Below are 27189 nucleotides of genomic sequence, written 5' to 3'. Positions count from 1 at the left end.
CTAAACATTTTTGTGATTCTAAATATGATAAAATGTTCATGTCACAAGTTTGGAAGGTGCTGTCAGTGTAACCTTGGTAAATAACTGCAGTACATTTTGTAGATAGGATACTGTCATTAGTGGAGGGAATGAATGTTTAGAATGGTCACTGGAACTTTAATCAACTAAGATGCTTTATCCTGGATGATAACAGAGGTGTAATCATTTGGACAAGTGAAAGATATGAAACTACATGTGGTAGGCCTTGCGTGGCAGGCCTACCCAGTGTAAGGCCTGTGACCCAGTGTAAGATGTCCAAATTCTGACCTGCTCTTGTGGCTGGCCTATTTGAGCTTCTGGTCAATGTTGATTCTCAGGATGTCAACAGTCTGTAACCTGTCTTGATTTCCTGCCCATATTACTCCAAGCCCCACCCCTCCATGTAACTAAATACTGTTGTACTTGCCTCACCCACTTCTTCAGGCAAATTGTTCCATATATTTACTACCTTATGCATGAAGAAGTTGCTCTTCAGGTCCCTTTTAAATCTTTGCCCTCTCGCTCTAGACCAATGACCCCTGGTTTTGGGATTAAGAACTCTTATTGGACATAAACTTTGCTTGGAAATTGTGTCATGGATTTTACCTACCACATTGTCCTGCTCTTTCTGTAGGAGTGTATGAACTGCTTCATTAGCTAAGTAAATGCAAATAGAACTGAACATTGGACTAACATTAGTAAATTTCCTCATACTGATCTTTCAGAACATATAAAACAACAAAATACAGACTCTTCAGTATCCATGTTGTGCCAACCACTTAACCTACTCCAAGGTCAATTTAACTTCTCCTCCCAACATAGCCCTCCATTTTTCTTTCATCCATGTGCCTATCTAAATGTCCCTAATGTTTCTGCCTCAACCACCATCCCTGGAAGTGCATTCCATGAATCCACCACAAACCTACTCCTTAAAATTATTATGAAGGAAGGTCATTGACGAAGCAGCTAAAGACAGACAACTCTGATGAACTTTGATTATCTGGGGCTGATATAATTAACCTCCAACAACTACAATAATCTTCCTTTGTGTGATGTATGACCCTTATACCCTTACGGACTTCAAATTTATCAAATTTACTGAAATGTCAAGACAATTACTGTTTCCTCAGCTCATTGGTCCACATGACAAAGACTCTCATGAGCTCTAGAGCCAAATGTTCCTGCAATAGATCAAAACAGCAGGTTTGCTTCTGCAATGGTGGCATTTCAGAAGGAAATCGGGACAAGATGTGATAGAATAGTCTCCACATGCTTCAATGAATGCTTCAACATTGAACGTTCTCAACAGAATCCAGGGCAAAATACTTAGCACTTCTAGCTAAACATTCTTCAACCTTATCTTTGTACTCACTTGCTTCATATAGACATCTCTGAACATAGTACTGCAATGTTCACCTTCCATTAGTTGTTTAAATGTTCATCACCATTCTTGACCAGATGTGGCAGGAGTGTACATCTGATCTGTTGGTTGAGTGATTGTTACACTGTCCCAATTCAGAAATTTTACTACATACGCTCCCAAAATTCACTTTGGAAGGGGCTAGAAACAACCTTGCTGTGTCCAAATTAAGTGCGAAGGACAATGATGAGTAGTTCATCTGCTTTTAAGCCTCTTCTGTTGTTAAGTAGTGGTTAGGGGCTGTCAAGTTGCTTTCACAGTAGATAATAGTGAGCTCTTAGGGCATTTCAGAAGCTAACATCAATAATTTTCTAAATAAATTACACATTCATGATAAGATACAATTGCACGAAATATCTTTGGCAGGTAAGATTAAGGAGATCCCAAGTTATTCAATAAGTATACTAGGAATAATGAGGTATCTGGGAAAGACTGAGTAGCCCTCGCTTGAAGGACGTGGGTGAGAACTTAAATGAATACTTCACAAAGGAGGATAACGACTACATTTGATAGTCCGGAGCATGTCCATAACAAGATGATGTGGATGTTAGATCTCCTGGATTGCATAAGGGTGAATAAATTGTTAGGCTGGATGAGATCTATCCCAGAATGTTATGGAAATAAGGGAGGAGATAGCTGGGCCCCGGAGAGGTATCACCATCTTCCTTAGCCACAAGCGAGGTACTGCAAGACCACAAGGTACCAGTGAAGTTCATCTGATTTTGTTTCGTTATTTAAAAAAAGCAACAGAGGTATCTACAGGCTAGTGAGTGTAATATCAGAGGGAGGAAAGTTATTTGAGAAAATTCTAAGGAAGAGGAATTACTGCCTCACTAAACTAATTTGAACACATTGCGGAAATAACTAAATAGACTGATGAAGGCAGGGCAAAAGACATAGTTCATATGGACTTTAGTAAGGCATTTCATAACGTTATGGTAGGTTCATGGAATCCAGGGCGTTCTGGCTAACTGGATCTAACACTGACTTGGTGATAGGAGGATGGCTTTCTGCGTATGGCCGCATGTTGTACCCGCAGGGACCGGTGCTGGAATCTTTGTTGTTTTTGATATGTGTCAATGACTTGGGTGTCAATGAAGGAGGTAATTTTGCAGGTGACATAAAAATTGGTGGTCTTGTGAGGAAGGTTGTCTAAGGATACAGTAGGATGGAAAGTTAGGCAGAATATTGGAAGATGGAATTTAATAATAGATGCAAGGTGACACTTTTTAAGGTTAAATAGGGGTTGGACATGCAAGAAATGGGATACTAAGGAATGTAGAAGAACAAACAGACTGAGGTCCATAGTTCTCTGAAAGTGGGAACATATGTCGAAGAAGGTGTATCACATACTTGCCATCATAGGTTGGGGCACAGAACATAAAAATTGCAACATAAGCTGACAAACTTTACCAAATACTAATTAGGTCAGACTATGAAGTATAGCTTGAAGTCCTGTTTACCAAACTAAGTGATATGATTGCATTGGAAAGTGTACAGAGGAGATTCACCAAGATGTTGTCTGCATTAGAGGACTTTCACCATAGAGAGAGAAATTGATAACCTAGGCTGGATGGACTGGAGTGAAGAAGGCTGAGAAAGGTATACAAAATTGTTTTGGTTTTAGGTGCAAAGGAGTTTTAAAAGAGATCTGAGGGTTAAGCTTTTTTAAAAACAGGGACAGTGGCTGACGTCTGGAATGCATTGCCAAAGGAGGTGGAGGAAACAAATACAACTACATTGTTTATGAGGTATTCAGCCAGACATTTAAATAGACAAGGCTTAGAAGGATAATGCTCTCATGAGGGAAAATGGGATTAGTGTGTAGAAAAAGTTTGGATTATGTGCTTCTGTGCTATGCCACTCAAGGATACCATGACAATTTGAGGCCTGAAATTTGAGCTTAAGGGCCTATAATGTTACTAGCTGAGAATCAGATGTACTAGCGATCAAATCCTTATTCTCAAACAGAATGTAAAACATGTAAAATTTATTTGGTGATGACTGCCCCTCCCCATGTGATTATAAATCCTGTTTTCCTTCCCTTCTTCTCAGATGTGACAAAATCTCTGCACAACACATCAGGAGGTATTCCAGCCTCATCTTGCACCATCACTTTGCTCTTTGCTATTCCATAACTTGAAATTTTCATTTCAAGTTGGCTAAGTCCACTTTCACCCTTCTCATCAGTCTAGACCAACAAAACTTGATAATACAAGCTTTTCACTTAACAGTTCTCTGCTTACCACTGCAGTCACTTAAAAAGAAGCAGCAGAATAAGTGACTTAAAAACATGTGTAGTACAAAAAGGATCATGTGAGAAAACAAAAAGGGTCATTAAAGGCAGTAAGAGTAACTGCAAAGTGCAACTTTCACCTCGAATATATTACTCACAGCACAGTACCTTGGCATTGTCAAACATCCGAAGATCTGTGTACATGTTTAGGGCTCGACTATTATTTCCCGTTTTCTTGTATAATTTGGCAGCCTCATGAAACTTGGCCTGGTAGGCATGCACATCTGCTAAAAACAGCTCATTATCATTCTCACCATGCTTTTTACGCTCCTGAGGGGAAAGAAAATTGCATGGAATAACTTAAACACAAATGTAGATTACACAGTAAATTTGATTCCCAATCAACCATACTGAAGGGGAACATTACAAGACATGTTTTCCGTCTATCTTTGAATTCTTGTAAACCATTTCAATGCCTTTCATGTTCTGAAAAGTACCACTCGATTGCTCATTACCTTCACAAAGGACAGAACATGAAATGTATGAATGCATGCATCTCAACATATAAACTAGAAGTGATGGCATTTCAGTGACTCCCGATTTAACCCTAGCCTAATCACAGGACAAGTTACAATGACCAATTAACCTACCAACTGGTGTGGCTTTGGACTGTGGCAGGAAATGGGACAACCGGAGGAAATCTGAGCTGTCACGGGGAAAATGTACAAACTCCTTTCAGTCAGCGGCAGGAATTGAACCCAGGTGTTGTGCTAAACACTATGCTACCATGCTGCTCTTATGCTACCATGTTCTGCTTCCTTTTCCAAAAATCTCAGTGAAACAAAGTAGAATTAATAAAGTCTTATTGTTTACCTTCAATAAAGAAATCTCATTTTGATGTTTCCAGGATATTTTAAATTGGTCTATTATATTTTAGTCAACCAAAACTCTTCCTATATATCTCTGTCTTGTTCTCCAGGACAGCTTCCCCAGTTTTTTCAAAACACATCTAGTTCTCTTCCCATGTGGCTCAATGTACCAGTGCTCACCAGACTTGTCAGCAGATCGTACATTCCAACCGTTACAGACGATTGTATACATTATATGATTCCACCTGTCTGTATTGTTCCTAATTCTCTCTTGTTCTGTACTCCCTGCATTTACTTCTTAGTTGCAATTTCTGGCCTAATTAGTTTTATACTGTCCTTCCCAGAATATTACAGGAACTTAGACATTCTGAACAGGACGTTCTTGCCGATATCTGCCATGAATCTGAAGTTATCCCTCCCACAGATCGCTAGCTATGCATTACACTCTCACAAAACCCTATATCCTAAAGCATAACAGCATACTTAGAAATTCCAAAAATTAATAATTTCTAGACATCATGTTAGAACATAGAATAATACAGCACAGTACAGGCCTTTCGGCCCACAATATTGTGCCGACCCTTAAACCCTGCCTCCCATATAACCCCCCCACCTTAAATTCCTCCATATACCTGTCTAGTAGCGTCTTAAATTTCACTTGTGTATCTGCCTCCACCACTGACTCAGGCAGTGCATTCCACGCACCAACCACTCTCTGAGTAAAAAACCTTCCTCTATCATCCCCCTTGAACTTTCCACCCCTTACCTTAAAGCCATTTAGTCTATTATAAGAGTAGGATTCACCACAAAATATTGAATATGAACTGTCTGGAGAGTACCTGGGACGTAACAGAGCTCCGTGGGTACTTTTGATGGCTGCTGACCTCATACTAACTCCACCATGTAAAGTCCCAAGCCTGGCTGCAAAAGGAGGGTTGGGCATGGAGTTAGCAACCCCATCCAATAAAAACCCAAAGCTACAGAAATGCCAACAGAGGCTCAGAAGTCCTGCCCCTAGGAGAGGAAGAATCTTTGAGGATGGGCTACACCTGGGGACAACTTGAAAGACTGACCTGGGATAGAGGACTTTCACGAAACGCCTGAGCCCCAGTTGGGGTGATGGGCTTAACTGAAAACTGACCATACTTATATTCCATGACAAATTCAATGTAAAAGGGTGGGGGAAGATTACAATGTCCTGAATATTTTGATCCACTTTTTCTGATCTAACTAGACCATCATCTTGGTTATAGTTCAATTTTAAGAATGGTGAATCAGGCCTCAGTTAGAGCATCATTTTGAATTATTCTGGGACAACTTGGTCCCCATATTTTGTATTAACAAATACAGAATAATATATCCCAACAATATTGAGACAGTTAAATAATTTAAAAGATGACATCCTTACTTCTATGCTGTTAATTAATTCTAGATATCGGAGGTCTCGCACTCGAACAAAAGCCTGCCGATAAATAAAAACATTAAATTAAAATATGGACACAATTCCATTAAACTTCAAAGTAAATTTATGATCAAAGTACATATATCAACATATAAAACCCAGAGATTCATTTTCTTGCAGGCATAATCAATAAATTCATAATAGAATAATAACCATAACAGAATCAATGAAAGAGTGCACAAACATGGGTGTTTAATTTGTGTGCAAAAGACAACTGTGCGAATACAAGAAGAAAGAATAAATAAGTACATAAATAAATAAATAATGAGAACATGGGATGAAGAGTACTTGAAAGTGAGTCCATAGGTTGTGGGAACATTTCAATGATGGGGTGTGAATTGAGTGAAGTTATCCCCTTTGGTTCAAGAGCCGGATGGTTGAGGGGTAATAATTATTCCTGAACCTGGTGTTTTGAGTCCCAAGGCTCCTGTGCCTTCTCCTTGATGGTGAGTGTGAGGAGAGAGCATGACCTGGGTGGTGGCAATGATTCATATAGGTGTGCTTGATGGTAGGGAAGGCTTTACCCATGATGGACTGGGCTGCATCCACTACTTTTTGTAGGATTTTCCATTCAAGGGCATTGGTGATTCCATACTAGGCTGTGATGCAGCCAGTCAATATACTCTCCACTACACATCTATAGATATTTGTCCAAGTTTTAGATGTCATGCCAAATCTTCATAAACTTCTAAGGAAGTAGAGCTGCTGCTGTGCTTTCTTTGTAATTGCCCTTACGTGCTGGGACCAGGACAGGTCCTTGGAAATAATAATGCTGAGGGATTTAAAGTTGCTGACCCTCTCCACCTTTGATCCTCCAATGAGGACTGGCTTATGGACCTCTGGTCTCCCTCTCCTGATGTCAATAAGCAACTCCTTGGTCTTACTAACATTGAGTAAGAGTTCTTTGTTATGGCACCACTCAGCCAGATTTTCAATTTGCCTCCGATATATCATAATATCAAATGTTGCACTGTCATCAGCATCATTGTTAATAGATTATAATGCTAAGAAATGGAAGAATCATGCCACTGAGTCCTTTGTTCCTGCTGTGATTTGTTCAGACCCCCTTTTACTTCAGTCGCTGGCATTAATTTCTTATCACTTGATTACAATAATATCCAAACCAATCTCTGACTTCTGGATTAATCGTGGATGCCTTTGTTGCAAATAAACATAATATTTCTCTTCGTCACTCACACTTGACACACCAAGTCCTTACCAAGTCAGCAATTTTGGTTTCCTCCCCCACCCATACTAACATAAACTGAAATTATCTTCTGCAGGCGTGGCATTTTGTAGAGAATGAGATGGTGCCAATGTTTCTTACAGCCCTGGTGGTGAGTTCCCACTGTTTACCCAGGAATGGTCTGGCAGAATAAAAGAAATGTGGGCTTGTTGTGATGCACCGGAATTTAGACAGTCTGATTAAGTGGAGCACTGTGTCACCTATACAATCTTGGCTGCAAACTAACGCAGGCATTTCCTTCTTTCTCTTTGCTCTTTCCAATCTTAACAACTTAGAAAAAGTCCATTTTCTTTCATTCCTAAGTCTGATGAAAGGTTATCAATCTAAAATATTAACTAATTTTTTACTCCAGTGTGCTGTCAGATAGCTTTTTATCTCCAGCATTTTTTGTAATAATTTAGAGGTCAAAATAAGAAAAAAAAATTGTAAAACTGAAGATGCAGGAAATCTAAAATAAAATGTGAAATTTCTGGAAATACTCAGCAGATCAAGCTGTATCCACTTGGATTGAGAGTTCAATGGAGAATTAAAGTAGCAGACATCTAGAAGCTTGGGGGTCAAATTGATTTTGCTTAAGGAAACATCATCATAAGCAGCAAGGATTAACTCTAGGTAAGAGACAATACAAATTATCGTGAAGACTGACAAACAAGAATCCCATGTAAAAGTACTTTGAAAATCTGAATGAGAATGGTCTTACGAACAGTACCACAATTTCATATTTGACTGGTTACTTTGTCAGAATCAGATTTAATATTACTAACATATATTGTGAAATTTGTTGTTTTGCAGCAGCAGTACATTGCAACATATATTACAGAAAAATTATAAATTAAATAGGTAGTGCACACAGAGAGCAAAATAATAAAAATAGTCAGGTACTGTATAAGAGTTTATTATCCAATCAGGAATCTGAAGGCTGTGGGGAAGAAGCTGTTCTTAAAATGTTGTGTGTGTGTCTTAGGTTTCTGTACTTCCTCCTTGCAGGTAGCAATGAGAAGACAGCATGTTCTGGGTTATGGGGGGGTCCTTAATGATGGATGCTGCCTTTTTGAGGTATCACCTTCCGAAAATGTCCTCAATGCTGGAGAGGCTAGTGCCCATGATGTAGCTGGCTGAGTTAATCTTTCTGCAGATTCTTCTGATCCTATGCAGTGACCCCTCCATACCAGATAGTGATGGAACCAGTTTAAATGCTCTCCACGGCACATCCATAGAAATTTGCGAGTGTCTTAGGTGACATACCAACATTCCTCAAACTAATAATGAAATATAGTTCCTATTACTAGTGGTGTTCCATAGGGGTCTGTGTTGGGACCAATTATTTTTAAGTTATTTGTTAATGATTGAGATGATGAAATTGATGGTTTTGTTGCAAAATTTGCAGACAGTATGAAGATAGGTGGAGGGACAGGTAGTTTTGAGGAAGTAGAGGGCTACGAAAGGACTTAGACAGATTAGGAGAATGGGAAAAGAAATGGCAGATGGCATAAAGTGTCAGGAAGTGTGTGATCATGCACTTTGGTAGAAGAAATAAAAAGGTTGACTATTTTCTAAATGGAGAGAAAATACAAAAAAACTGAGGCACAGAGGGACTTAGGTTAATTTGCAGGCTGAGTCTCTAGAAAGGAAGGCCAATGCGATGTTAGCATTTATTTCAAGAGGACTAGAATATAAAAACAAGTATGTAATGTTGAGACTTTATAAGACCTTGGTGAGGCCTCACTTGGGAGCATTGTGAGCAGGTTTGGGTGGCTTATATTAGAAAGGATATGCTAAAACTGGAGAGGGTTCAAAGGAGGTTCATGAAAATCATTCCAGGATTGAATGGCTTGTCACATGAAGAGCGTTTGATGGCCATGGGCCCATGTTCACTAGAATATAGAGAAGAATGAGGGGTGACCTAATAGCAACCTATCAAATGGTGAACAGCCTTGATAAGAGTGGATGTGGAGAGGATGTTTCCTATGGTGGGAGAGTCTAAGACCAGAGGACACAGACTCAGAAGAGAGGAGTGTTCTTCTAGAACAGAGAGGAGGAGAAATTTTTTTTAGCCAAGGAGTGGTGAATCTGTGAAATTTGTTGCCACAGGTAATTGTGAAGGCAAAGTCTTTATGTACATTTAAGACAGAGGCTGATATATTCTTGATAGATCAGGACATGAAGGGAAACGGAGAGAAGGCAGTAGATCGGGGCTGAGAGGAAAATTGGATCAGCCATAATTAAATGGTGAAGCAAGCTTGGTGGGCCAAATGGCATAATTCTACTCCTATATCTCATAGTTTTATGCCAGGAGTCGGCAACCTTTTTGCCTCTGTGGGCTGGATCACGTATTAATGAGTGGACAGTGGGCCAGATAAATGCCACAAAAAACTTGAAATATGGGAATTATCCATTTAAATACATGTTTTGCCTCAAATTAACGAATAACGCATGCTAGAAAACCCCGTGGGCCATAGGTTGCCTACCTGTTTTATGCTTCCTTTTTAATTGCACCAATCTGTTGGGCCCAGGATAGATCTTCAGATATGCTGATATCTAGGAACTTAAAACTACTCATCCTTTCTATTGCTGATTTCCTGGTGAGGACTGGTGTATGTTTTCTCGACTTCCCCTTCCTGAAGTCAACAATTAATTCCTTGGTCTTACTGATATTGAGTGCAAGGAGTGGAGCTTTGCGGCTTTGACTCGGGGAGCGGCCTTGTCAGGAAAGTGCAAGTCTTTGGCTTGAGAGCCTTCGGCGAGGAGGCTAAGGGAAGAGACTACGCCACAGTTGGAGAGGGTGAGAGATGGTGAAGAGATGACAGGTAAACTGATTCAGTGTGATGCTTGCCTGCTGTGGGAGGTCAGGGACACTGATGGTGCCACCGGCTGCTATAACTGTGATAAATGTGTCCAGGTTCAGCTCCTGAAGGACAATGTTGAAGTATAACATAGCAAAGATGAGCGGGAAGCCAGGGGATTGGGAAACTTTTAAAGAGCAACAGAAGATTACTAAAATTGTGGAGCAGGTTAAGACCTACAAGTATCTGGGAGTACAGTTAGACGAGAAGCTAGACTGGACTGCCAACACAGATGCCTTGTGCAGGAAGGCACAGAGTCGACTGTACTTCCTTAGAAGGTTGGCGTCATTCAATGTCTGTAGTGAGATGCTGAAGATGTTCTATAGGTCAGTTGTGGAGAGCGCCCTCTTCTTTGTGGTGGCGTGTTGGGGAGGCAGCATTAAGAAGAGGGACGCCTCATGTCTTAATAAGCTGGTAAGGAAGGCGGGCTCTGTCGTGGGCAAAGTACTGGAGAGTATAACATCGGTAGCTGAGCGAAGGGCACTGAGTAGGCTACGGTCAATTATGGAAATCCCTGAACATCCTCTACATAGCACCATCCAGAGACAGAGAAGCAGCTTCAGCGACAGGTTGCTATCGATGCAATGCTCCTCAGACAGGATGAAGAGGTCAATACTCCCCAATGCCATTAGGCTTTACAATTCAACCGCCAGGAGTAAGATATGTTAAAGTGCCGGGGTTGATTGTATTTAATGTATTTAAGTAAACTACTTAAGAACTTTTTAAAAGCTATTATTAATGCTTTTTGAGAGAGTGATTTAGATGCATATCATATTTTTACTGAGTTAAGTATTGTATGTAATTAGTTTTGCTACAACAAGTGTATGGGACATTGGAAAAAATGTTGAATTTCCCCATGGGGATGAATAAAGTATCTATCTATCTATCAAAAAGGCAATATGGGGAGAAAAGATGAGGTACTAAGGTAAGCTAGCCAAGAATATAAAGGAGGATAGTAAAATCTTCTTTAGGTATGTGAAGAGGAAAAAATTAGTTAAGACCAAAGTTGGGCCCTTGAAGGCAGAAACGGGTGAATTTATTATGGGGAACAAGGAAATGGCAGATGAGTTGAACAGGATCTGTCTTTGGATCTGTCTTCACTAGGGAGGGCACAGACAATTTCCCAGATGTAATAGTGGCCAGAGGAAGTAGGGTAATGGAGGAACTGAAGGAAATTTACATTAGGCAGAAAATGGTGTTGGGTAGACTGATGGGACTGAAGGCTGATAAATCCCCAGGGCCTGATGGTCTGCATCCCAGGGTACTTAAGGAGGTGGCTTTAGAAATTGTGTAAGCATTGGTAATGATTTTCCAATGTTCTATAGATTCAGGATCAGTTCCTGAGGATTGGAGGGTAGTTAATGTTATCCCACTTTTTAAGAAAGGAAGGAGAGAGAAAACAGGGAATTATAGACCAGTTAGCCTGACATCAGTTGTGGGGAAGATGCTGGAGTCAATTATAAAAGACTAATAGGATCTACAAATATTTGAATAGACAGGGACTTATTAGAAAAAGTCAGCATGGCTTTGTGCGTGGTAGGTCATGTTTAACCAATCTGTTAGAGTTTTTCGAGGAAGTTACCAGGAAAGTGGATGAAGGGAAGGCAGTGGATGTTGTATACGTGGACTTCAGTAAGGCCTTTGACAAGGTCCCGCATGGGAGGTTAGTTAGGAAGATTCAGTTGGTAGGTATACATGGAGAGGTAGTAAATTGGATTAGACATTGGCTAAATGGAAGAACCCAGAGAGTGGTAGTGGAGGATTGCTACTCTGAGTGGAGGCCTGTGACTAGTGGTGTGCAGCAGGGATCAGTGTTGGGTCCATTGTTATTTGTCATCTATATCAATGATCTGGAAGATAATATGGCAAATTGGATCAGCAAATTTGTTGATGATACAAAGATTGGAGGTGTAGTGGACAGTGAGGAAGGTTTTCAAAGCTTGCAGAGGGATTTGGACCAGTTGGAGGAATGGGCTGAAAAATGGCAGATGGAGTTTAACGCAGACAACTGTGAGGTATTGCACTTCGGAAGTTCAAACCAAGGTAGAACATACAAGGTAAATGGTAGGACACTGAGGAGTGCAGTAGAACAGAGGGATCTGGGAGTACAGATGCATAATTCCCTAAAAGTGGCGTCACAAGTAGATAGGGTTGTAAAGAGAGTTTTTGGTACATTGGCCTTTATAAATCAAAGTATTGAGTATAACAGTTGGAATGTAATGGTAAGGTTGTATAAGAAATTGGTGAGACCAAATTTGGAGTATTGTGTGCAGTTTTGGTCACTTAATTACAGGAAGGACATTAATAAGGTTGAAACAGTGCAGAGAAGGTTTACAAGGATGTTGTCGGGACTTGAGAAACTGAGTTACAGAGAAAGGTTGAATAGGTTAGGACTTTATTCCCTGGAGCGTAGGAGAATGAGGGGTGATTTGATAGAGGTGTATAAAATTATGATGGGTATAGATAGAATGAATGCAAGCAGGCTTTTTCCACTCAGGCCAGGGGAGAAAAAAACCAGAGGTCATGGGTTAAGGGTGAGAAGTTTAAAGGGAACATTTGGGGAGGCTTCTTCACACAGAGAGTGGTGGGAGTGTGGAATGAGCTGCCAGATGAAGTGGTGAATGCGGGCTCATTTTTGACATTTAAGAAAAACTTGGACAGGTATATGGATGAGAAGGGTTTGGAGGAGTATGGCCCAGGTGCAGGTCAGTGGGACTAGGCAGAAAAATGGCTCGGCACAGCCAAGAAGGGCCAAAAGGCCTGTTTCTGTGCTGTAATGTTCTATGGTTCTATGAAATAACGGCACATTTGGATAGCAGTAACAGGATCGGTCTGAGTCAGCATGGATTTACGAAGGGGAAATCATGCTTGACTAATCTTCTGGAACTTTTTGAGGATGTAACTATGAAAATGGACAAGGGCGAGCCAGTGGATGTAGTGTACCTGGACTTACAGAAAGCCTTTGATAAGGTCCCACATAGGAGATTAGTGGGCAAAATTAAATCACATGGATTGAAAATTGGTTGGCAGACAGGAAGCAAAGAGTAGGGATTAACAGGTCCTTTTCAGAATGGCAGGCAGTGACTAGTGGGGTACCGCAAGGCTTGGTGCTGGGACCGCAGCTATTTACAATATACATTAATGATTTAGATGAAGGGATTAAAAGTAACAATAGCAAATTTGCAGATGAAACAAAGCTGGGTAGTAGTGTGAAATATGAGGAGGATGTTAGGAGAATGCAGGGTGACTTGGACAGGTTGGATGAGTGGGCAGATGCATGGCAAATGCAATTTAATGTGGATAAATGTGAGGCTATTCACTTTGGTGGCAAGAACAGGAAGGCAGATTACTATCTGTATGGTGTCAAGTTAGGAAAAGGGGAAGTACGAGATCTAGGTGTCCTCGTTCATCAGTCACTGAAAGTAAGCATGCAGGAACCGCAGGCAGTGAAGAAAGCTAATGGCATGTTGGCCTTCATAACAAGGGGAGTTGAGTATTGGAGCAAAGAGGTCCTTCTGCAGTTGTACAAGGCCCTGGTGAGACCACACCTGGAGTATTGTGTTCAGTTTTGGTCTCCAAATTTGAGGAAGGACATTCTTGCTATTGAGGGAGTGCAGCGTAGGTTCACAAGGTTAATTTCCGGGATGGCGGGAGTGTCATATGTTGAAAGATTGGAGCGACTGAGCTTATATACACTGGAATTTGGAAGGATGAGAGGGGATCTGATTGAAACATATAAGATTATTAAGGGATTGGACTCACAAGAGGCAGGAAAAATGTTCCCAATGTTGGGGGAGTCCAGAATCAGAGGCCACAGTTTAAGAATAAGGAGTACGCCATTTAGAACAGAGTTGAGGAAGAACTTTTTCACCCAGAGAGTTGTGGATCTATGGAATGCTCTGCCTCAGAAGGCAGTGGAGGCCAATTCTCTGGATGCTTTCAAGAAAGAGTTAGATAGAACTCTTAAAGATAGCGGACTCAAGGGATATGGGGAGAAGGCAGGCACAGCGTACTGATTGTGGATGATCAGCCACGATCACATTGAATGGTGGTGCTGGCTCGAAGGGCCGAATGGCCTACTCCTGTACCTATTGTCTATTGTTTCTGTTGTGACACCACTCAACTAGCTGATCTATCTCACTCTTGTATGCCTCCATGTCACCATCTGAAGTTCTCCCAACAATAGTTGTGTCATTGGCAAACTTATAGTGTTTGAGCTATGCATAGCCAGACATTCGAGGGTATGAATATACAGTAGAGCAGTTATAGCTAAACATGCATCCTTGAGGTGTGCCAGTGTTGATCATCAGTGAGCAGATATTATTTCAGATGTTAGTATAAGTGGTCAAGTGTGTTAATTTTTCTGGTTTCACAGGTGATATACTCATGGCAAATTGAAGACCCCTTCAAATTGGCCTGGTTGAAATCCCTCGCAATGAATGGGAAGGCATCAGGGTGCACTGCATTGTGACTGCTGATCACAGCGCTAAGCTCCTCCAGCCCCTGCATGACGGTGGCCACAAAGACACTACCAAGATGACCACATAAAACTCCCTCCGCAAATAAAATGGACAACACTGGTCTGGTAGATGCTCTAGGTCAGGTGAGTAGGACTGAGACTGAACCATCATGTCTGAGTACCGCGATGAGTTACTCATGAAGCATACTCCTCTTCTTCTACCTTTCAAAATCTCAACTGTCCTGACTTTGTGGCACTTTATTACTGATAGGCTATCATAAAATATAAAAAATAAATGAAATAACCAGAAATTCAGAGACAATAATTGGAAGTGTACCTCATTCATTTGATAACTATCCAGAAATGAAATTGTCTCTGCTCAGATGTACCGATTAAATGTTGTACATGCACCTCCACATATTTTTGTACATTAAGCATCTCATCAGCCACATACTTTTTTAGCCGTTTCAAAGTCCATTCCTTCCAAGGCCTCCATTGCTAGGTCTCTCCAATCATTCTCTGTAACTCCTAAGCAAGCAATCTGGTAGGCTTCCTTGTACATCTTCTTTTCCAAGTACTGATACATGGGTGCAGACTTGTTTAAAAAGAAAAGATTTCCTTATTAGTCCAAATGTATATGCCAAATAGTAGAGTATTGTCATAGATATATACAGTACCTCTAAAAAATATTCACTACCCTTGGAAATTTTCATGTTTTATTGTTTTACAACATTGAATCACAGTGGATTTAATTTGGCTTTTTTGACAGAGATCAACAGAAAGACTCTCTTGTGTCAAAGTGAAAACAAAGTGCTCTAAATTAATTACAAATATAAAATACAAAATAACTGATTGCATATAGTGGCATGCAAAGGTTTGGGGACCCCTGGTCAAAATTTCTGTTACTGTGAATAGCTAAGTGAGTAAAAGATGACCTGAATTCCAAAAGGCATGAAGTTAAAGATAACACATTTTTTTTAATATTTTAAGCAAGATTACTTTTTTTATCTCCATCTTTTACAGTTTCAAAATAACAAAAAAGGAAAAGGGCCCGAAGCATAAGTTTGGGCACCCTGCATAGTCAGTACTTAGTAACACCCCTTTTGGCAAGTATCACAGCTTGTAAACACTTTCTGTAGCCAGCTAAGAGTCTTTCAATTCTTGTTTGGGGGAATTTCACCCATTCTTTCTCGCAAAAGGCTTCTAGTTCTGTGAGATTCTTAGGTTGTCTTGCACGCACTGTTCTTTTGAGGTCTATCCACAGATTTTCGATGATGTGTAGGTCAGGGGACTGTGAGGGCCATGGCAAAACCTTTAGCTTGCGCCTCTTGAGATAGTCCATTGTGGACTTGTTTTCAAAATGCCTCAGGCTTGTTTAGATGTTCCTTTGCAAACTTCTGATGATGAATTTTGTGGTGAGGATGCAGGAAAGGTTTTCTTCTGTTGACTCTTAAATGAAAGTCATATTCATGCAGGTGTCGCTGCACAGTAGAAAAGTGCACCACCACTCCAGAGTCTGCTAAATCTTCCTGAAGGTCTCTGCAGTCAAAGAGGGGATTTGATTTGCCTTTCTAGCAATCCTACGAACAGTTCTCTCGGAAAGTTTTCTCGGTCTTCCAGACCTCAACTTGACCTCCACTGTTCTTGTTAACTGCCATTTCTTAATTACATTACGAACTGAGGAAATGGCTACCTGAAAACACTTTATCTTCTTCTAGCCTTCTCCTGCTTTGTGGGCATCAATTATTTTAATTTTCAGAGTGCTAGGCAGCTGCTTAGAGGAGCCCATGGCTGCTGATTGTTGGTACAAGGTTTATTCTTCCTTGAGTTTTTACAGCAGTTGGCATCCACACTGTTGCATTACTGCCATCTTCAGGATTTACTGTCCTTCATTGTCCATTCACTTGACTTCCTAAAGTCATCTTTCCAGTCCTGTCGCCCTTAAAAACTAAACAACCGTTTCCTCCCCGATCACTCTCCCCACATTCTAATGAACCTTTAACACTGTTCTCTACCAGTCCTATTTTGCGTAATTGTTGTAGCATTTGATGTCTTTCCTGTGCAAATTTCCTGCATGAAATAAGGATATGCTCTACTGTTTCAGTCTCCTGACATAGATCGCAAAAACCTGTCGGATGTTTATTTATGATAGCCAGAGTACCATTAAGGTTGCTGTGCCCAATTCTCAGTCTACTTATAATTACTTGCTCCTTCCCATATCTACTCTGTTCTGAACTGAATGTAAATGTCTTCCTTTTATTGCTCTATCTCAATGCTGCTGCCACTGTTGATTTATCCTTCTCCACACTATGCTCTTCCCCTCTGATTTTGATAGTTTAATATTGACCTCTACAGATCCTTTTTTGACTGCTGCTTTTGCCAGCTTATCTGCTGTCTCATTTCCCATAATACCCGAATGTGCTGGAACCCACATGAATGCGATATTTTTGCCTTGTCTAGCCAGTCTTGAATTTGCAAACAAGATTTTATAAAGCAGATCCTGGTGTCCTCTAGCTGTACCCACCTTAATGCTTGATACAGAATCGCTACATATCACAATATTATTACAATCAACCTGCTCACTCCAATCTAGTGCTAACAATATGGCAAACATTTCAACTGCATAAATACTCAAGCAATCCAGTGTCCTCTTGTTAATTTTCACTTGATAACTTGGCACAACAATTGCAGACCCTGTTGCACCTGTTTCTGGATCCATTGATCCATCTGTAAAAATCTGTATGTCTTTATATTTACATTCCCTATACCTATTATATTCTCTGAGTATATCAGCAGTTTTATTACTGCATTTGATCTTAAGCAATTCCAAATCTACAGAGGGATTTTCTAATACCCAGAAAGGTCTGACAGGCCACACCACACTTGGACAAAACTCTTTATCATATACACCTTTCGCTGTTTAATCTCCTGTCCAGCCAAAACTTTCTTTTTGCGTCCTTTCCTTCTCCCAGCATGTCTGCAACACCCTTCTTGTAGGATGGCTATCATCATGCCCCCTCAAGTTAATCCAGTAATTGGCCTCCAGCTATTTACGTTGCAGCCCCAATGGCATTTCATTTGCTTCAACTTGAAGTGCACACACTGGGGAAGTTCTAACCACTCCCAAGCACACACTTAGAGCTCAAGCTTGCACGATATCCAGTTCTGCTAACACAGATTTTGCTGCTGACCCATATACAATACTTCTATAGTCTGATCTTGATTTTATTAATGCTACATAAATTTACTGCAGTGATGAAAATCAACACCCCATTCCAAACCAGCAAGACACCTCATGACATTTATCAAATTTTTACATTTAGTAACTACATATCTAACATATTCTCTCCATGTTAATCTCAAGTTAAAGTGCACTCCCAAAAACCGAAAACTTTCAACTCTCTCCAGGTTACTTCCATACAGAGTCAGATTAAGTCCCCTGAGCTTCTTCCTTGTAAAGAACATGGTTTTTGTCTTCTCCACTGAAAATTTAACACCCCACTTTGTCTCCCACTCTTCAACTTGATTAATTCCATCTTGCATTTTTGTAACTATATGTTCAATATTTCTCCCTCTTTTCCACAAAGCCCCACCATCTGCAAACAATGACCTCCCCACTTCCGTTGGTATATTTACGAATATATCATTTATCAAAATGAAAAATAAAGTTGGACTCACTACACTCCCCTGAGGCGTCCCGTTTTCTACAGCATACTGGCTTGATAGCTCTGATCCTATCTTCACCTGAATAGTTCTCCTGTTTAAAAAGTCCTTAACCCAATTGAACACTGCACCTCCCATCCGATTCCCATTAAATGTAGCTTGATTAGGAGCCCCTCCTTCCATAACATATCATAAGCTTTCTCAACATTAAAAAAAAACTGCAACCACTGTCTCTTTATTTACTTGTGCTTTTCTTATTTCGTCCTCTAGACACACCAGTGGATCCATAGTATTCCTTCCTTTCTTGAACCCGCTTTGATACGTAGCCACCATACCTCTACTTTCCAGAAAGTACACTAACTTCTCATTTATCATACGTTCCATAAGTTTACATATAGGAGACGTCAAGGAAATTGGCCTGTAATTTCCTGGCCTGCTGGCATCTTTTCCAGGTTTCCTTATTGGAATAATTATTGCCTCTTTCCAGCTCCCTGGTATTCTCCCTTCATCCCAAACTTTGTTATACAGAAGCAGTAATTTCTCCAGACTTGCTTCACTCAGATGTTTCATCATACTGTAACATATTTCATCTTTACCTGATGCATTCTTTCCTGTTCTATCTAGTGCCTTTCTTAATTCTCTCATGCTGAAAGGGTCAGCTTGCACACCGTCAAGGTTAGTTTTCCTACATAAAGCCTCCATATTTTCAGCTTTTGTTCTCTCTCTACCTCTTCTTCCCTTCTCAAATGATCAGAACTATGTACCATAACAAAAGTACTTGCCAACAACTCTGCCTTTTCCTTATTTGTTACTGCAGTCACATTTCCATCCATCAGAACTGGGTACCTCCACTCTCTCCTGTCCCCTCCCATCCTTTTTATCATCCCCCACACCTCTCCTACTTGGCTTGTGTTTCTGATTACAATACTTTTTCCAGTGCGTCCTTTTAGCATGTCTTATTGTCCTCCTTATTACTGCCTGAGCTTGTTTGTACTGAATAGTATGTTGGAAGTTATGAGTTCTTTTAACCAATTTAAAAGCCTTATTTCTATTTCTCACTGCTTCCTTACAATTATCATCCCATCATGGTATTACTCTCTTCTCTGTTCCTCCTTTACTTTTAGGAATGGATTCTAATGCAGCTGATATTATACCTTGTTTTAATATGCTGTCAAGTGTTTCTATGTCCATCTCATCACAGACCTGACTTAGATATCTATCACTTTTTTCCAGAAACTTCTCCCAATTGGCTTTCTCAAGGATCCATTTCCTACCTGTATTCTCTGTGACCAATGAGGCAGAAATATTTATCTTGCACCAGATTGGGTAATGATCACTCCCTACAGTTCCTTCTTGGTACACTAACCACTCACATACTGATGTAATAGAGTTTGATACTAATGTAAGATCAAGCACAGATTCTTTACCTGTATTAACATCAATTCTAGTACTACTGCCATCATTTAGGCACACTAAATACTTCTCTTCTAGCAACTCCTCTATTACTTGACCACTGATGTCTCTTCTGTCGCTCCCCCATAATACATTATGTCCATTAAAATCACCACACCAAACTACGTTACTACTATTCTGCCCTTCTATCTCCTCAAGCTTGTTTAACTCTAGGCTTTTGAATGGATTATAATAATTCACAATCACCAACTCTTTCCATTCAGCCCCTATTTTTACTACCACATACTCTTGTTCACTTCCTATACCTAGTATTCTATAAGGAATACCTTGCTTTACATAAGTTGCATATCCTCCTCCTCCCCCCCTTTCTCCTGTCATGCCTTACTGCCTCATAACCATATAAAACAAAATCTAAATTAGGTTTCAACCAGGTCTCAACATCTGGCTTTTCTCTCCTACTAGCTATAAACTGCTTGAAATCTTGTCCATTACCAATCAGGCTTCCATTGAAGAAGTAGCATTATTAGTAATATCAACCCACACATACTTGTCTTGACTGTACCCCGAGTTCATCATTTACCTCTTCCCATTTTAATCCTATCATACCCAAATGGTGCTTTGCAGCTTTCACCATCATCTGAATCCTTTCAGCTTTAGATTTGATCTCACAAGTTGCATTTACCACTCCTGCTATAAAGGTCACCAATTTCTTCTTCTCTATCCATGCATTCTTCTTATCTTGCCTTTCTTTAGCTGCCACTTGCTCTTTGCTAGATCCTCCCTCTTTCATTTTTTTCTCTCCTGCCTCAGCATATGAGACTTTTTCCTTCACCCTTATCTGCTGCACCTCCACCTTTTTTTTCACCACTTCACATCCCCAGTACACTACACTATGGTTACCTCCACAATTACAGCAATTTGGTCCCACTCCCTCTCCATATTTTCCATATTCATGTTCCCCACCACACCTTGCACATCTTCTCTTTCCTTTGCATACTTTGGCCACACTCCTGGCAATTGAAACACCTCATAGGTTTTGGTATATATTCTCTTACACTGTATCTCAGAAATCCAAAATATAACTCCTTTGGAGGCACCTTATCCTCAAATTCTACCAGAACAGTTTCAGTCTCCCTTTTCTCTGCTCCCCTTGTCATTCTTTTCACACTCTTCACTGAACTATTCCTCACCCTTAAGTTCTCCACTAGCCCTTCATATTAACACTGAGGGGAACCCCAGAGATCATTGACCTTTTGTGCTCCAACTCTTACAACCCTGGACACTATGACTTTCCCAACATTAGTCACCTTCATTGCTTTCTCCATCTGCTCTTTAGTTTTACATCCTATCAACAGGTTTCCATCTCCTAAAATTCTCACATGGCTGAATTCCCCTACTTGCCCTGATGATTTTTGTTAGATTAAGCGGATTGATTTTCTTTACTTCCCCTTCCCCCCCAAATCTTACCATTACATTTAGCAATTTTGCCCTCGGGCCCTTCTCCTCAATTTCTCTTCCCTCATTTTCCGATCCACCTACACTAGACCCACCTCCTTTCTTTCTCTTCTGACCCATCACCTTCCTATTCTTAGTCCCTCTCCCCACCTCTTCCCACTCAAACTCCGTGCTGCTGCTCAGTCTCCCTCCCAGACCATCAGTCTCCCTCCCTGCCATCCTATCAGAGTCTGCAAGGAACCATGTATGAATATTGTTCCAGACCTATACATGCTGTCAGTCAATATTCCCACAGAATGTTTCCCACAACATCCCAGCAGTTCCTCAGCCGCCGCAGCTGCAGCCCTCTTCCTCCAGCCGTTCCCCACCCTACTTCAGCCCGGGCCCTCGGTCACAGCTCCCACATCGCCTCCCCCGCCAGCCAGTCACCTGGTACAAGGTTTGAGGAGTCACGGTATTTATAAAGCTTTGGAATTTGCATCACCTGGCCTTTCCTAACGATGACTGTGAACAAGCCATAGCCCTAACAAGCTAATTAACGTCTGAGACCTTGGTAAAAGTTATCTGAGAACTCAAGTTTCTTGGGGTGCCCAAACTTTTGCATGGTGCTCCTTTCCTTTTTTTCACTCTAAAATTGTACAAAACAAAAATAATACACTAATCTTGCTTAAATGTTGAAAAGAATGTTTCATCTTTGGAGATCAGTTCATCTTCTACTCACTTAACTATTCACAGTAACAGAAATTTTGTCCAGGGGTGCCCAAACTTTTGCATGCCACTGTAAGTATTCACCCTCTTTAATATGACACACCAAAGCACTGCTGCTGCCCTTGATTTTAGAAGTCACATAATTAGTTAAATGGAGATCACCAGTGTGCAGTCAAGGTGTTTTGACTGTAGTAAAAATACACCTGTATCTGGAAGGTCCAACTGCTGGTGAGTCAGTATCCTGGTAAAAGCTACACCATGAAGACAAAGAACATTCCAAGCAACTGCACGATAAGGTTACTGAAAAGCACAAGTCAAGAGAAGGTTAGAAGAAAATTGTAGACTGCACATAGAACTGTTGCCTGGGTGCTTCACCAGTCACAGCTTTATGGCAGAGTGGCAAAGAGAAAGACACTGTTGAGAAAAAAACTCTCATGAAATCTCCACTAGAGTTTGAAGGAGGCATATGGGAGTCTCTGAAGTCAGCTGGAAGAAGGTTCTATGGTCTGATTAAACTAAAATTGAGCTTTTTGACCATCAGACTAAATGCTATGTTTGGTGTAAGCAGGCCCTGGAAGACTTGTAAAGGTAGAGGGTAAATGAATGCATCAAAATACAGGGAAATCCTGGAGGAAAACCTGATTCAGTCTGCAAGAGAACTGCGACTTGGGAGAAGATGTGTTTTCAAGCTAGATAAGGACCCCAAACATAAAGCCAAAGCCACACAGGAATGGCTTAAAGACAACTAAGTTAATGTTCTGAAGTGGCCAAGTCAGAGTCTGGACCTCTATCCAACTGAGAATTTGTGACTAGACTTGAAATGGACTGTTCACTCACTACCCCCATGCGATTTGACAGAGCTTCAGCAGTTTTGTAAAGAAAAATGGAGAAAAATTGCAGTCTGGATGTGCAAAGCTGATAGAAACCTATCCACACAGATTCAGGGCTGTAATTGTTGCCAAAGGTACATCTACTGATTTGAAAGGGTGAGGAATTATGCAGTCAATTAATAAATTTAGACCAATTTGTAGAAATTTGTTTTCATTTTGACACGGAAGAGCATTTTCTGTTGACTAGTGTCAAAAAAGCCAAATTAAATCCACTGTGATTCAATGTTGTAAAACAATAAAACATGAGAACTTCTAAGGGCTGTGAATACTTTTTATAGGTACTGTATCACTAACATCAGAGGTCCAGTACCAATCATTGCAGTGGTCACTGGTCACTGATCTCTAGCCAGAAATAACATCATTCTACCACTATTTTGTCTTCTATGGGCAAGACAGTTCCAAATCCAAACTTACAATATACCCCGGATCCCATGCATTTTTATTTTCTGGATCAGCCAAACATGAGGAAACTTATCACATGCTAAAACTAAAGTCCTTGTAGATAATGTTCACCACCTTACCCTCATCAGCCTCCTTTGTCACCTATTCAAAAAACTCAATAACATTAGTAAGGCATGACCTGCCCCTCACAAAAGCCATGCTGGCTGCCCCTAAGCAGACCGTGACATTCTAAAAGTGTACAAATCCTACCACTCAAGTATCTTCTCCAACAGCTTCCTTTCCACTGACGCGAGATTCACTGGCCTATGATTACCTGGACTTTTCCCATTTCCCTTCTTGAACAAAGGCACACATTTGCTGCTCTTCAGTCCTCTGAGACTGCCTATTGCTACTGAGGATACAAAGATCCTTGTCAAGCCCCAGCAATCTCCTCACTTGCTTCAATATTTTGTGATATATATGCCATCATGCCCAAGTGACACTTAATGCTTTTCAGAAACTCCAGCACCATCTCCCTCTTAATGTGAAAATATCCCAGCACATTAGCATTTCCCACTTTGCCTTTGCTGTCCTCTAAATCCTTATCTTCACCAAATAACGACTCAAAATACTTGACACTTGCTCTGACTCCAAGCACAAATTATCTCATTTATCCTTGAGTGGACTTACCCCTTCCTTAGTTATCCTCTTTTTCATAATGCAAATATAAAATATTTTGTGATTATCCTTGACTCTGCTCACCCAGCACATTTCCTTCTGGCTTTCCTGCTCAAGGTCTTTCCTACTGTCTTTATATTGTTATGCCGTCAGCCCCCTCCTTTGTGAGAATCTCAAGAACCCTAGTCAAGGGGGGGTCAACTGACCCAAAAGAGGAAGAGACGTGCTGAATAGACACAGGAAAATGGGAAAGAGAGAGAGAGACCACGTTCTCCCAATAAGCAGAATAAAGGTGACCTTGACTATTGTCTCATGGAGACCACGTGAAAAGCCCTCGGGCAAAGTGGGCTGGTTGAGAGAGAGATCGCATTACCTACAACTTGATTGACACCTGCGATCCCGTGAAGAAGTATAAAGGAGGGTCTGAGGGGGGGGGGAACCCTCAGACGCACCAAAGACGCACCAAGGAGACACGATACCGATTCCCGTGGGAGCGGGAAGCCATTTTGAAGGAAGCCATGTGCGTTAGATTCCAAATGTTGAATCTGTGGCTAGAACCAACGAAAGACTGCTTTTAACTAACAACGGGGAAGCCTGCTCCCCTGATTCCAAGGATTTGCTCTGCAAAGACAACGGGCAAGTGTTCATCTTTTCTAAATCATCTCTTTCTCTCTACAACGTGAAAACCCCAGCGGTTCCCAAAAGGGAAAAGCCTGCAAACTTCTGAGTGACTCTTTATATTTCAATTGGACTCAGTATTACCCCTAGACAACTATAGAGCTTATTTCTGATTGATTATTATTACACCAGTGTTTTAGATTGAGTTTTGACGATGTATATGATCTGAATGTTTTGTATTAACTATACGTTTGTGCCCTTTTTGAATAAAACGTTTGAAAATAGTAGCATCCGACTCAGCTGATCCATCTATCTTTGCTGGTAAGTTACCTGGTTACGGGGTTACGTAACAATATTCCACAAGGGCCCAATCTAACTTTAGCTTCCAAAGCATTATATACAGTTTACTGAAAGTGCATCACAAGGGGATAGGATGAAAAAGAGGGTATCTGGCATACTTGCTTTCTAGGCAGAGAAATTGAGTCTAAGGGTTGAAACATCATGTTGCACTTGCAGAAAACACTAGTTGGAGTATTGTGTACAACTCTGGTAACCACATGTGAGATCAAGGATGTGGTAGCAATAAAGAGAGTTCAGAAGAGATTTAATAGGAATGAGGGCACAAATTGGAAATAAGGAAAAATTGGATAGGCTACTTATTGCCAATGGAACTAGGAGGATGTGAAATGATCTTAAAAATGGCTTCCAAAATTATGAATCAGAATCAGATTTATTATCACTGGCATATGATGTGAAACTTACATAGATAGGATAGAGTATTTTTCATAGGATAGGGACTAGCCAAGAAACCAGAGAGCACAGGTTTAAGATGGGGGGGGGGGGTGGAAACTTTGCTAGTGATGACTGGATCCCAATGATGAAATTCAGGGTGGCAGCAAAGAAAATGTTAAATGTTGGAGTTGGATATAATAAACCATTTAAAAGGCACCTGGACAGATATTTAGATCATATAATTATATGATATATGTCTTATGTAGGCAAACTACATTCACATAGGCATCATAGTCAGCAAAAACAAGGTGTACCAAAAGGGACCATTTCTGTGTTGTATACTTCTATAATTTTCTAATGTAGATAGATCTGAATAATTCTTAAAATAAGTCTCCTTCATGGACCAGCTTATATCATGATGCACATTTGGCAGCAGACCGCTTTTTCAAATTTCCTATTCTCAAATATTTTTATTCTACGTTACACTTACCACATCATATGCCAGAAAACAGCCTGTTCGAATCCATACTAGCCAGATCCTTTCTGATACCATCAAAATTGGTCTTTCTCCAATTTAGTATCTTAACCCATACACCAGACCTATCCTTTTCCATATTTATTTTGAAACTAATGGCATTATGATCACTAGATGCAAAGTGCTCCCATACACAAGTTTCTGTTATCTACCCTGCTTCGTTTCCTAATAGGAGACCAAGTATCACAAACTCTCTCGTTGGGACTTATGTACTGATTAAAGAAACTTTTCTGAACACAACTGACAAACTCTAAACCATCTAGTCCTTTACAGTATGGCAGTCCCAGTCATTATGTGGAAAGTTAAAATCATCTACTGTAACAACCATATGTTTCTTGCAGCAGTCAGTGATCTCTCTACAGATCTATTCCTCTAATTCCCGTGGACTGTTGGGTTATCTATAATATTAACATGGTCATATCTTTCTTATTCCTCAGTTCCACCCATAAAGCCTCACTAGCCAAGTTCTCCATTTGTTCTGATAAAATACAGTGTGAAATTTTCCGACTCCTAACACTACCCCTCCCTCTTTAATCCCTCCCACCGTCATATCTAAAACAAAGGAATGCCAGTCCTGCCCCTCCTACAACCAAGTCTCATTAATGGCTACAGTCATAATTCTATGTGTTGATCCATGCTCTGAGCATCTGCCTTTCCGATAATTCTCACACTGAAATATATGCAGCTCAAGACATTAGTCGCAAAATGCGCAACCTTTTGATTCCATGAGTTTGAGGTCATAACAACATCTGTCTCCACCCTTCCACTATCTGTACAGGCACTCTGCTTTCCATCCCCCTGTAACTCTAGTTTAACACCCCCCAACCCCCCAGTGCAGCACTAGCAAACCTTCCTACTAGGATTATTAGTCTCCCTCCAGTTTAGATGCAAACCATCACTACCATACAGATCACAGCTTCCCTTGAAGACAGCCCAATGATCCAAAAATCTTATGCCGTCCCTCCTACACCAACTCCTTAGCCACATGTTAAACTGTATGATCTTTCTATTTCTGGCCTCACTAGCACATGGCACAGGTAGCAATCCAGAGATCACCATCTAAGAGCTCCTGCCCTTTAAGTTAGCACCTAACTCCCTGAACTCACTTTGCAGAAGCTTGTCACTCTCTCTACCCATGTCATTGGTACCTACATGAACCGCGACCTTTGGCTGTTCACCCTCCAACTTAAGAATGCTGAGGAGTATACCCCAGATGCCCTGGACCCTGTCACCTAAGAATCTCAGTCTAGCCCACAGAATTTCTTTTCTTTTCCCCTGCCTAACAAATCCCCTATCACCACAGCTCACCTCTGCTCCCCCCCTTCCCTTCTGAATCACGAAGCCAGACTCAATGCCAGAGACCTGACCACTGTGACTTTCCTCTGCTAGGTCATTTCTCCTCCCCCCCCCCCCCCCTCAACAGTATAACAGTATCCAAAGTGATATATCTGTTGTTGAGGGGATGGCCACAGGGGTGCTCTGCACTGGCTGTTTAACCCCTTTCCTCTTCCTGATCGTCACTTAGGCTCCTGTGTTCTGCTCTTTGGGTGTAACTACCGCTCT

At 40.8% G+C, this 27189-nt stretch overlaps 1 protein-coding gene across 3 annotated transcripts in view; it reads right to left on the bottom strand.

The window, feature by feature from the left end:
* The window catches only part of ift122 (intraflagellar transport 122 homolog (Chlamydomonas)), a 221434-nt gene that overhangs the window by 75828 nt on the left and 118417 nt on the right, over positions 1-27189 (bottom strand). For all 3 annotated transcript variants that reach the window (XM_073072604.1, XM_073072605.1, XM_073072606.1), the window contains 3 exons: positions 15008-15148; positions 5952-6005; positions 3843-4004 (listed from right to left, as the gene is read on the bottom strand). In XM_073072604.1, coding sequence (XP_072928705.1) covers positions 3843-4004; positions 5952-6005; positions 15008-15148 — 357 coding nt within the window. The remainder of the gene's footprint in view (positions 1-3842; positions 4005-5951; positions 6006-15007; positions 15149-27189) is intronic.

The sequence above is a fragment of the Hemitrygon akajei genome, chromosome 19 (genome assembly GCF_048418815.1).
Source record: "Hemitrygon akajei chromosome 19, sHemAka1.3, whole genome shotgun sequence".
In the NCBI taxonomy this organism is placed as follows: Eukaryota; Metazoa; Chordata; class Chondrichthyes; order Myliobatiformes; family Dasyatidae; genus Hemitrygon; species Hemitrygon akajei.
Note: the sequence above shows the minus strand (reverse complement) of the source record. Positions and strands in the feature narration are given on the sequence as shown.